General features: G+C 41.6%; 1 protein-coding gene across 2 annotated transcripts; it reads right to left on the bottom strand.

Annotated features, from left to right (window-relative positions):
* Window positions 1–2,302: 2,302 nt before the first annotated feature.
* Window positions 2,303–12,228, bottom strand: faxdc2 (fatty acid hydroxylase domain containing 2). Of its 2 annotated transcripts, XM_071326567.1 has the most exons (9): window positions 11,995–12,228; window positions 10,369–10,445; window positions 9,833–9,930; window positions 9,534–9,637; window positions 8,852–8,973; window positions 7,488–7,693; window positions 4,463–4,568; window positions 4,122–4,288; window positions 2,303–3,542 (listed from the first exon to the last, which is right to left on the bottom strand). In XM_071326567.1, exons 2-9 carry the CDS (start codon window positions 10,441–10,443, stop codon window positions 3,386–3,388), a joined length of 1,035 nt encoding a protein of 344 aa, XP_071182668.1. In that variant the 5' UTR covers window positions 10,444–10,445; window positions 11,995–12,228; the 3' UTR covers window positions 2,303–3,385. The 2 variants fall into 2 exon arrangements, with proteins under 2 accessions (XP_071182668.1, XP_071182669.1); XM_071326568.1 differs by lacking the exons at window positions 10,369–10,445; window positions 11,995–12,228 and adding an exon at window positions 10,039–10,162.
* Between the last annotated feature and the right edge of the window lie 776 nt (window positions 12,229–13,004).

Here is a 13,004-nt window from a genome sequence, read left to right as displayed (position 1 = left end):
TGTGATTTTCTGGAAAAATAATTCTAATTTTGTCTGTCATAGTTGAAGTGTACCTATGATGAAAATTACAGGCCTCTCTCATTGTTTTAAGTGGGAGAACTTGCACAATTGGTGGCTGACTAAATACTTTTTTGCCCCACTGTATGTGCAGGCATTGGCGAAAAAATGTGACACAGCCTAAATTTGGCCAAGCAAAGCTGGAAACCGGCCTCCCTAACTCAAGAAATGGAATGCGTTGAGATGGAGTTGAATAGCTCTTCTCTTAATTCAGTATGGGTGTGTGTAACACCACCTGCTTCCTTGACTCCGCTACCACCAGCCAATCATCCCAGATGTTCGTGAGCATTCTGAATTTGTAGGACCTGAGGTGCTTGTTTAGGGCACGCAGGATAATTTCCTACTTACAAAGCATGTAGAGGTCTGTGATTTTTATCATAGGTACACTTCAACTGTGAGAGACGGAATCTAAAACAAAAATCCAGAAAATCACATTGTATGATTTTTAAGTAATTAATTTTGCCACCATTGGTCTTGATGACAGCTTTGCACACTCTTGGCATTCTCTCAACCAGCTTCATGAGTAATGCTTTTCCAAAAGTCTTGAAGGAGTTCCCACAAATGCTGAGCACTTGTTGGCTGCTTTTCATTCATTCTGCGGTCCAACTCGTCCTAAACCATCTCAATTGGGCTGAGGTCGGGTGATTGTGGATGCCAGGTCATCTGATGCAGCACTCCATCACTCTGCTTCTTGGTCAAATAGCCCTTATACAGCCTGGAGGTGTGTTTTGGGTCATTGTCCTGTTGAAAAACAAATGATCCCACTAAGCGCAAACCAGATGGGATGGCGTATCGCTGCAGAATGCTGTGGTAGCCATGCTGGTTAAGTGTGCCTTGAATTCTAAATAAATCACTGACAGTGTCTCCAGCAAAGCACCCCCACACCAACCTCCTCCATGCTTCATGTTGGGAACCACACATGCGGAGATCCTCCGTTCACCTATTTTGCGTCTCACAAAGACACGGCGGTTGGAACCAAAAATCTCACATTTGGACTCATCAGAACAAAGGACAGATTTCCACCAGTCTAATGTCCATTTCCCATGTTTCTTGGTCCAAGCAAGTCTCTTCTCTTTATTGGTGTCCTTTAGTATTGGTTTCTTTGCAGCATTTCGACCATGAAGGCCTGATTCACACAGTCTCCTCTGAACAGTTGATTTTGAGATGTGTCTGTTACTTGAACTCTGTGAAGCGTTTATTTGGGCTGCAATCTGAGGCTGGTAACTCTAATGAACTTCTGCAGCAGAGGTAACTCTGAAACTGGCTCTGCTGAAACTGGCTTATGAGAGCCAATTTCATCATAGTGCTTGATGGTTTTTGCGACTGCACTTGAAGAAACTTTAAAAGTTCTTAATGTTCCGTATTGACTGACCTTCATGTCTTAAAGTAATGATGGACTGTCGTTTCTCTTTGCTTATTTGAGCTGTTCTTGCCATAATATGGACTTGGTCTTTTACCAAATAGGTCTATCTTCTGTATACCTCCCTACCTTGTCCCAACACAACTGATTGGCTCAAACGCATTAAGGAAAGAAATTCCAAAAATTTACTTTTAACAAGGCACACCTGTTTAATTGAAATGCATTCCAGGTGACTACCTCATGAAGCTGGTTGAGAGAAGGCCAAGTGTGCAAAGCTGTCATCAAGGCAACAGGTGGCTACTTTGAAGAATCTCAAATATAAATACATTTTGATTTAACACTTTTTTAGTTACTACATGATTCTGTATGTATTATTTCATAGTTTTTTTTACTACTATTCTATAATGTAGAAAATAGTAAAACATTCAGATAAACCCTTGAGTTGGTGTGTCCAATCTTTTGACTATCTTGAAGAGATTAAGTAATACATATTATTTTGGGGACAGTTAATTGGATAAACCATTGATCCATGGGGGCGGCAGGTAGCCTAGCGGTTAAGAGCATTGGGCCAGTAACTAAAAAGTTTGAATCTCTTAGACTAGGTGAAAAATCTGTTGTGCCCTTGACCAAGGCACTTAACTTGAATTGCTCCTGTAAAATTGCTCTGGATAAGAGCTTCTGTTAAATGACTTCAAATGTAATCCAGCTTTCTGGAACAGTCCCCTTATCTGGTCACATCACTGATGGATGATGTTGTTTTGATGAATACTGCTGCAGACGAATGATTGTGTGTGTGATAGAGTGGAGAGAATGAGAGTAAAAAAGACAATTCACAGATGTGACGATGAACGCTGATTGTGCCAGAGCTTTGAAACAAATGAGGTGTTGGTTTTTTGTTAAGGTTTTATTCTGCAACAAGGCACAGTTAATGAATTACGGGTCATGTAAAAATCTATACCGACTCCCAAATCTCAACCCAGGAGTCAGACTCTACACAACACTTTAAGGACCAATTGATCAATCAATACAGATCGTAAAAATGGTGACAAAGATGATTGTATGGTTTTCCATAGACCAGAATCCACAAACTTACTAACAATGAGCATACTGTAATAAATTGACTAATATAAGGTTTTCTCCAGTTACACAGGAATTACTCAAAGAAATGCATCTTTATTATCAAGTGCCAATTACAGTAATAAAGCGCCATCCAACAATCGAATTATAAAATGTAGGATTTATAATTAAAAAGAGGTATGTCCCGTTCTTACCTCCAAGCAGCAAGTTTATACTTAACAGCGGAGAACAAGGTTAGACTGAAAAGGTAGAAAGTGCTACTGCTAGGAACGTTATAACAAGATGAAACAAAAGTCTTCTGATCAAGTAGGTAAAAAGTAGTCAATTACCACGGTGTGTTTTCAGTGTAGTGAGGTGCTTTGTAGAGTCAGGGATATGACGTAGATGCACAAAGTAAACAGCATATTGGGTCAACTTCCGGCAACAACTAAGAGCGTTGGAGCATGAGGCCAAACTTCTCCCCCATTTTTGTCCCGCGGCTACCACGTTGTAAGAGCGTGAAGCAAACCCGTGCACGTGCGCAGATACCGTGTGTGACTGTGAGAGCAAAGTCTTGCATCTTGCTCATCGCAATATCTGCGTTGCTGCTCGCGCAACGTCATTTTGCTGACTCTACCTTTAATAAGAACTCCACTGTCTCGACTACCAAGATTAGAAAGGAACAGTGGGAGAGGAGCCATCCCAGTGCCAGACTTGAGGATGGGAATACTGATTCTCTATAATCTCTCCTTTCTCTGTGCACTCGTTCACTTCATCATAGATTTTCCTCTAGCTCATGCTTACACCAATCCAATGCTTTTAACCATATGGACGAGTGCACACTACAGGAGTAAGGAGAGATTATTGGGATGTAGCTGGGGGTCAGAAGTGACGTTTGGGTTGGGGGGAGAATCACTGGACCTTCTTGGGGGGGTCTGGGATGCTCTCGGTCAGAGGGGTGAGGCTGAGGAGAAGGGTGTGACGCTCGTAAGCCTTGGTCTTCCTGAAGTTGGCGTCGGTCCCGTGTAACCTGTCCAGAACCCCCAGGACTCCAAAGTTCTGGTTGAACCTGCAGAGATGGAGGGTGCATAATTACTACAAAATAAAACAGTGTGCTGCTCTTAACGTTTCCTCCTTTGAATTTGACATGTACATTGCCAGGCTAAAACCACAGACTCGCTGTGTTTCAGGCAGGCTAACAAATCCCAAACCAATCCCCCACCCTTTTGCACGTATCAACTCCCCTTTTCGGATCGGGAAGGATTAGATTTAATAAGCGTAAGCAATATTACAGAAAAATTACACCTAGCCTTCAGAAGAGATATGTGGAGGAGCTATTACCATACTTTTAAGATCTGCCATGGCCGGCAGAGTCAACAAAGTCCAAAGAACAAACAAAGAACTGGACAGGGATTCACAGTAATAAAATGAATATGCCAAGAACAGTGTGCACTATATCAGTTTACATACCAAAGTCCCCTCTGGGAAAATTAAGTAATTCTGTGTATGTCCCAAATGGCACCCTATGCCCTTTATAGTGCACTACTTTTAACAAAGTCCCATAGGGCTCTGTTCAAAAGTAGTGCGTTACATAGGGAATAGGGTGCCATTTGGGACGCAAGCCTATCTTGCATAAGACAGGACTCACTTGAGGTGGTGGTAGTCGTGGAACTCGGGGGAGGGCAGGAAGGGGAGGTGGTAGCCACAGTGGGAGATGGTGGTGCTGACCAGAGCCAGAGCATACCACAGGGTGGTTGTGACCAGGTGGGAACCCAGGATAACAGGGCCGATCAGGGCAGGCAGCATGTTGGACAGCTGGGGGTGGGGCAGGACCATCAGCAACATGGTTTTACATAGTTTAGAAATACGCTATATGGTTATAAATGATCTGCTTACAAGATTATCCACAATGCAGTGTTTCAAGCTATGGTCCCCTAGTTTGACTTTGAGAGAGAAAGAAAGAAGAGTGGACAGGCATAAAGTGCTCACCACATGCTCCAGAGGATGGGCGTAGAGAGAGACCACTCCGATGGGAGCCGTCCACTCATGGTGCTGCTTGTGGAAGTGCTTGTAGAGGGCAGGATGGTGAAACAGCCTGATAGGGAAGGGATCACAAGTTAAATGTCAGAGAGGTGTCAGACGGTCGAAGATACTGTCAGGGTGAGTTGTATTTTCACTCTCAGCTCTCTGACCAAAAATATAAACACAACATGTAAAGTGTTGGTCCCATGTTTCATGAGCTGAAATAAAAGATCCCGGAAATGTTCCATTTGCACAAAAATAATTATTTCTCTCACATTTTGTGCACAAATTTGTTTACATCCCTCCTTTGCCAAGATAATCCATCCACCCAACAGGTTTGTCATATCAGGAAGCTGATTAAACAGCATGATCATTACACAGGTGCACCTTGTGCTGGAGACAAAAGTCCACTCTAAAATGTGCAGTTTTGTCACACAACACAATGCCACAGATGTCTCAAGTGTTGAGGGAGCGTGCAATTGGCATGCTGACTGCAGTAATGTACCAGAGCTGTTGCCAGATAATTGAATGTTCATTTCTCTACCATAAGCTGCCTGCAATGTCATTTTAGAGAATTTGACAGTATGTCCAACCGGCCTCACAACCGCAGACCACGTGTAACCACGCCAGCCCAGGACCTCCACACCCAGCTTCTTTACCTGCGGGATCGTCTGAGACCAGCCACCCGGACAGCTGATGAAACTGAGGAGTATTTCTGTCTGTAAAATTAATTCTGATTGGCTGGGCCTGGCTCCCCAGTGGGTGGGCCTATGCCCTGTGCCGTCCCAGGCCAACCCATGGCTATGCCCTTGCCCAGTGATGTGAAATATATAGTTTAGGGCCTAATGAATTAATTTCAATTGACAGATTTCCTTACATGAACTGTAACTCAGTAAAATCGTTGAAATTGTTGCATGTTGCGTTTAGATTTTTGTTCAGTATAAGTTCTTTGCCACAGCATTGAATGTGCTTGTAACATTTAAATCCCTGCACTAGCACAAAACATAATCCTTTGTTCATGTTGTCCCTTTACTCAGTGCATAGCCAATAAAGCACAAAAATGTAAAAGTGGTATGTGTACCTTCTACAGGCTGATAAATTCTAGCTGCCTTTTAAACCAGAGGTTGACCCCTCTCTGGTGATAGGGGTCACCAAAAAACAGCACTTAGAAAGCATTTAATACCCCAAGTGATATTTCTGGGGATAAAGCCGATGGCTGTAAATCAGCTATCGGCACTTTAAAGTGATAGAGATGTCTAATCCCTGGTTCACTCTGGCCTTGCAAGATGGCTTATGTTTTGACCAGGGCCCAGGCACTTGGAGGCAGCTGGAGAGTGAACAGTGATAAGGATGAGAATATACAGTACCTAAAGAAAATATGCACACCCTTTGACTTTTTTTGTGTATTAAAGTTAGATTTTTGGGGTTCACTGGTCTACACACAATACCTGATAATGTGAAAGTGGAATAATGGTTTTCAATGTCATAAAAAAAAAAAAAAATGATTGAAAAACTGAAATGTCTTGAGTCACTAAGTATTCAACCCCTTTGTTATGGCAAGCCTAAATAAGTTCAGGAGTAAATATTTGCTTAACAAGTCACATAATAAGTTGCATGGACTCACTGTGTGCAATAGTGTTTAACATTATTTTTGAATGACTACCTCAACTCTGTACCCCACACACAATTATCTGTAAGGTCCCTCAGTCGAGCACTGAATTTCAAACACAGATTCAACCACAAAGACCAGGGAGGTTTTCCAATGCCTCACCAAGAAGGGCACCTATTGGTAGATGGGTAAAACAAGAAAGCAGACACTGAATATCCCTTTGAGCATGGTGAAGTTATTAATTACACTTTGAATGGTGTATCAATACACCCAGTCACTACAAGGATATAGGTGTCCTTCCTAACTCAGTTGCCAGAGAGAAAAGAAACCGCTCAGGGATTTTAAAACAGAGTGTAATGGCTGTAATAGGAGAAAACTGAGGACGGATCAACAACATTGTAGTTACTCCACAACACTAACCTAATTAACAGAGTGAAAGAAAATAATAATAATTATATGTATATATATTCCAAAACATGCATCCTGTTTGCAACAAGGCACTAAAGTAATACTGCAAAAAAATGTTTTTATGCATAGTGGTGGCTGCATAATGTTATGGGTATGCTTGTAATCGTTAAGGACTGGGGAGTTTCAGGATTTAAAAAAAATGAATGGAGCTTAGCACAGGCAAAATCCTAGAGGAGAACCTGGTTAAGTCTGCTTTCCACCAGACACTAGGAGACAAATTCACTCTTCAGCAGGACAATAACCTAAAACACAAGGCCAAATCTACACTGGAGTTGCTTACCAAGAAGACAGTGAATGTTCCCGAGTTGCCGAGTTACAGTTTTGACATCAAAAATCAATGGCAAGACTTAAATGGTTGTCCAGCAATGATCAACAACCAATTTGACAAAGCTTGAAGAATTTTGAAAATATTAAAATGGGCAAATGAACACACAATCCAGTTGTGGAAAGCTCTTAGAGACTTACCCAGAAAGACTCACAGCTGTAATCGCTGCCTAAGGTGATTCTACAAAGTATTGACTCGGGGGTGTGAATACTTAGTAAATTAGATAATTCTGTATTTCATTTTCAATAAATCTTCTAAAATGTAAAAAAAAAAAGAAGGGGTATTGTGTGTAGATGGGTGAGGGAAAAAAAGCCATTTCCTCCATGTTGAATTCAGGCTGCAACAACACAATGTGGAATAAGGCAAGGGGTAGTAATACATTCTGAAGGCACTGTCATGAGTATCTTCTCTTTGGAACCTCTCAGAGGAACGTGTCTGTTTCCCCACATGCATATGTCTGTCTATTGTTTGTCTGTTAAACATCGTAATCGTTCGCTTATCTTTGGCTACGGCATTTTCCACACCAATCAGTTATTCCTGACAAGGCACTGTATTGTATATGGGAAAACCATGCTGCCCTCAGCCATCACCTGTGTGAGTAGTAGAACATGAGCTCCTCCAGCACAGCGCAGAAGGCCATCTCCAACAGGCCTCGGTGGAAGGTGGGCAGCTCTGGGCCGCAGGGATTCCCCCTAGAAAACATAACCGCCCAGCACACCACCACCATGGGAACAGAGATGAAGAGCTGGTTGAGGACCACCGTCTTCACAGCGTGGCGCAGCTTCACCGGGTCAACCTACGGGACGGGGACAGTTTCGGTGGCAAATGTCAGGTCTCCGTTTTCTTCAAGTAATCAATTATCGTCACCCATTTCTGCAATCATTAGTCTTGTTTATTGTTCACTTAGTTGAACTTGTTTACTTCAAAGTCTTCAATTTCTGCTAGTTTTTAAGATGTAAGTAGGGGGTCCTATTTTATTTTTTTACCATCTTCCTGCGGCTACACTCGTTTGTCGTGTACTTAAAATATAATTACTCTAGCTCGCGGCATCAATCTTTCTTAGGAAACCACAATGTAGCACATGACAATAAAGTAATTTGCTGATAGTGTGTTCGTCCGTCTGAAAGAATTTGGCTGGTATCCATGACAAATCCACAGATGTACAAATCAAACACTCGCTACATACATCACTGTCTAGCCGATTTAGAGAGGCCATAGTGACATCATAGTAATGTTAATTCAGGAATGTATTTATTCCAAATTAATTAAACAGATCTATGCTTTATAATCAGATAAAGAGGTTATGTCCAGTTGGTAAAGTATAGTTATCCTCTCATGTTTTCTGAGCTTTGCACCCTCACATTCAAAAAATCATCATTGACCTTTGAAACTCGGGGCAGTTCTTCAATATCTGGCTACACTATTTGGTGAGTATATCTAGCTGCATTTGGCATATATTATAAACAGGTAATGTTTATGACTGATTAGCGCTTTGAGTAACACAATGTCACTTAAGTATCTAATCTTCCACAGATTGCAGGAGATGGCAGGCTAGGGTAAACACTTCAAGTAACCAGCGGTACTCAGTAACGGCAGTCGTTTTCTCGCTAGTGTCCTGTAAAACAACGTCTATTAATCAAACTCCGTAAGAGGACATTGGTCCAATCAACATGCTGTTCATAGAGACCTGAGTTTTTCCTGACCACGGGACCTGAACAGGAGAGAACCTCCTGGCCCCATTTATGATGACTCTGAATTTCACAACACACATGCTAGTACAAACACACACGCACGTGAGAGCACACACACACACACACACACACAACTCCGTTCACGAGAGTGAAATGTGAGGCTTTCATAAGGATGAGCCTGATTAGAGCCCTTCCTGTCTACTGTAATAAATGGAGGTCATGATGAGATACAGGTGTGTGAAACAGGATTAGACTGACTGTACCGGGTTGTTCTTGTCCACCTGTATTCTGTAACGGGTGATGAAGTTGGGCATTCCAGTGTAATCAACCAGCATGAGCAGAAGATTGGACCCCCAGAAAGCCGTAAAAGGCACACACATCGCCCCTGTTCAGCACAACCGAAATCAATGCATTACATACAATACAACAACCGCATCATGTACACGTGAACCAAGTCAAGATACAGCAAGATACAGCATGCCCTAACATTGTCGAAGAACAGCTCAACAGGTTTCACTCAATCAGTACATTAACATCTCATTAAAAAAGTGATATAAAACCAAAGATGGTGACTGAAGTGCCAAAACGGTCACTATTTTGCTTTTACAGCCTCTTTACAGGGAATAGGGTGCCATTTGAGCCTCAGCCTTTACAAATCACATGACGTCACCTCTAGACAGATGTTTGTGCCTGATAATGGACGGAGCATAAATACACTTCACAACTCAATTCTGGGGAGAAGAAGAAAGAAACTTTTTTTTTTACGTTGTTTGTCTTTATTATATCACCCAGATATCAGCGCTGTGGAGTTGTACTGGGCTGCTCGCCACCGTCTAGTTCTTCCTGTTCCTTTGTGCAGCACATAATACTTCCTTTAGTTTACGTCGGATGTTTTTTCCAGCGGGACACCGGGCTTCAGATCCCACCAGCTACATTGTTTCTTACCGGCATAGAACAAGGCTGTCTCGTGTCCCTCCCACCTCTGGTGTACTTTGGTCCACTGGTTTTGCCAGAAGTCTCCCGATGCTCCCCAAAACCTCTGCAGATGCCTGGGAGGCACAGGGAAAAGGCTATGGTTACAACTTGTCCCACAAATCTGTGGTTGCAATAACAATTCAATAGTGTTCTTATTACTCTAAATGGAACCAATTCATATCATTCCAGTGTTCACAGTGTAAATATTGCATTCATTGGTTAATGTTTGTTCTGAAATCATCCCTACAGTGGATGTTTGTTGTTATTACCATGTTACGGAGTTCCCAAAGGCTGCCAGGACAAAGAGGCCAGATCCAATGACGATGATCGCTTTCATCACCGAGTCCAACAGGCCTCCTGGAGCCTCCTATAGGAAGAGAAAACAACATGTATATGAACAAATCTGCTCTCTGGCCCAACAGTCAGGTTGTCTTCACAACTCTTTACTTTTCAATTGCTCGCTCTCTCAAGTCACCTTCTGCAATGATCACTATTCCCTCAACTCACATCACCATGTGTATGAACTGGATCTAGAATTCTCTCTGCACTGGATAGAATAAAAATGCAGTCCTACAAGTTAGACCTGTACTGACGTGTATCCAGATAAGTACAGTCAAGTGGCATAGGTCACTCCTTGCAAAACAATGGCACGTGACACAGAGTACAAGGAGTGAGACATTAGCTAAACAGACTGCTACCCAGGCTAGAAAGAGACTGTCTATGACTCAGTCTTACTTGTTCAACAAATGAATTGTAAACATCCAGATGTCAATTACACCGCGTGATTCAGGGCGGATGTTCTTACCTGTCTTTGACTGCTTGGGTTCATTTGGACAGGGACCTGACCTTTGCTGTTCATTTGAGTGACTTCACCATTCATGTCTTAAAAGAAAACACATTTAAATGTATAATGCAGGCTACCATACTCTTATGTAACATGTTTTCTTTTCACAAGCCCTGGCGGGCACTTTTGTATTTTTTTGCTGTCCTGATGGGATCAAACTTTATTTTCCACATGCGCCGAATACAACAAGTGTAGACTTTACCATGAAATGCTTACTTACAAGCCCCTAACCAACAGTGCAGTTCAAGAAGAAAATATTTAATAAGTACACTAAAATAAAAAGTAACACAATAAGAATAACAATAAGGGGGCTATATACAGGGTGCACCGGTACTGAGTCAGTGTGCAGGAGTACAGGCTAGTTGAGGTAATCTGTACATGTTAGATCAATTGACGATGATAGATCAATTCCAATGTTTTATGATTGATTTATATTGTCCAAAGTCCTGTCTTATCATATGATTTTACAACAATAGATTGTGGCTGGAATGTACAGTTGCAGGTTGATGTATAATCTGATTACCATTCATTTGAGCTCGATTTTCAAACAAATTCCTGAGGATAACAAGCAAGATTGGCATGCATTCTAACAAGATTAGTGAAAACAATCTTACCGAAAATGATTGTATAGAAGTGTGCTTCTATATATATAAAACATTTTAAACGTGTTCTTTAACAAAAGCTTGCAGTGAAAAATGGCATAATCTAATCAGGGTATATCTGTTGGATCAACCAGACAACAGCATATTTACACTGGGCAACAAAAGCAGGCTAGTGGAAATTCTGCATGCAAAGCATAGGACTAACTAACCCAATATGTAGGCCTACTATTTAGGAGCCTAAACATTCCCCATACGTGTTATTAAGGTCCAAGGAACTTATTCAGTACGTTCTTTTCAGAAGTCGACTGGCTCTGACAGCCATCTAAACGTGCATCGATTCTCAATTGTGATACGGTTCTAGGAACATAAAGCACTTTACTTTCATATCACATCAAAATACACACACTGTAGGCTACACTGTTTTAACCGGCATTGCAGTCAACAGTATTTTTCAGCGATAACACATTTCTGGCACCCTTCTTTATGTTACACACAGGTGTTTGGCGCGTACTAGATAGTTCATTAGCACAAGTGGTCCCTTGGTCTTCCACGCTATAACGTGGAGATGGTCGCGTGGGAATAATACCCCTGTAAAGGTGTGTATCAATTTGAAGGTTTTGTTTTTTTGAAAATTGGATTTCGCTGATATGAAAGATAAGGTCCTTATGTTCCCAAAACCGTACCGCAAGCAACGCGTGTTAATGTTCAGACCGAGCGTAGGGGCTCTTACAAAAACACTCATTACTGAAGACGCCTTCCTCCAATGATGTGTACTGGAAATGAGAGTCATGGTCCAGGACTAAAAATACAGTTTGCTAAATAGACTCAGACTGCCCGGTTGACTGACTACAATAATATTGTACAGATTGCATAAGGCTCAGTGTAATTGATAGCCTATAGAACACAGTAAACTCCAGATCAGTATCCAATCCAACGTCAATAGAAGATGAGAGCAATAGGTAGATACGGGTAGCCTACTACTTACTGCTGTAGTTTCCTCCGACGATCGCAATCCACGCAACTATGTTTCCAGTCGGTAGGTTTTATACAGCCTATTATTTTACATACAAGTCGCAGCTTCAATTGGATGTATTTACAACCCTATACGACTTATGATTGGTGGATAGATTGTCAGCTGATCGTGAAAAAAAAAGGCTCAAAGCTGCGCTCTGCTTTATTTTCGTCTCGATGATGGATTTTGTAATCTTCGGTCTTCTACATGTATTCAGGTGAAGGTTGAACGAACTGTTAATGGCCTTTTGTTATCGCCTTTCACCTCAAACCCTGGCCGGGTTGAGCGGGTGATTTTCTATTTTTTTATTCCCTGGGAAACGTTATAGTAGTCTATACTCACACTCGTCCTTTTTCCTCTGGTTAGATTCAAGATTGTGACTGAATTGGGCCACTGTCAATTCCAGATCTTAAATTGATCCTGTGTTTCTGGACCAGGCATGCAAAGGTTTAGTATAGAATAGAAAATAATAACTTTATTTTTCCTGTGAGGGTACGTCTTATGTTGACTTTGTTGCACAACATTCAACAAGTGGTAACCATACCTTTCTTATACAGGGAAAGGGTCTGAAAAATGTCGAGGTAAAGTTGGTTTTATATTCGGACATTCAACAGACATTCGCCAAAAGCCATTTAAAATGGTAAAAATCAATAACTAAATGATTGTCACGGAAACATAAAAATGGATTTGGTTTATTCTATAAATGTCTGGCATACTTTTACAAACGTTGTTTTGAGGGAAAAAAATCCAGTTTTGATTTGATAGAGGGCATGTAGTCCGTCTAGAGGGCGTGTGGTCAAAGTTCCAATGAGTCTGTTATATCGTATTAAAATCAGCCTGGCATAAAATGCTGCATCTTCAGTCATATTAAATTAGATTACAGGAAAAAACTACAGGATGAAGGGGTCAGGCCTGACTAACAAAGAAGACAGCTGGATGGATCAAGAGGACCAACACAACCAAGAGTATCAACATGGACATTA

This window comes from Salvelinus alpinus, chromosome 9 (genome assembly GCF_045679555.1).
Source record: "Salvelinus alpinus chromosome 9, SLU_Salpinus.1, whole genome shotgun sequence".
Classification (NCBI taxonomy): Eukaryota; Metazoa; Chordata; class Actinopteri; order Salmoniformes; family Salmonidae; genus Salvelinus; species Salvelinus alpinus.
Note: the sequence above shows the minus strand (reverse complement) of the source record. Positions and strands in the feature narration are given on the sequence as shown.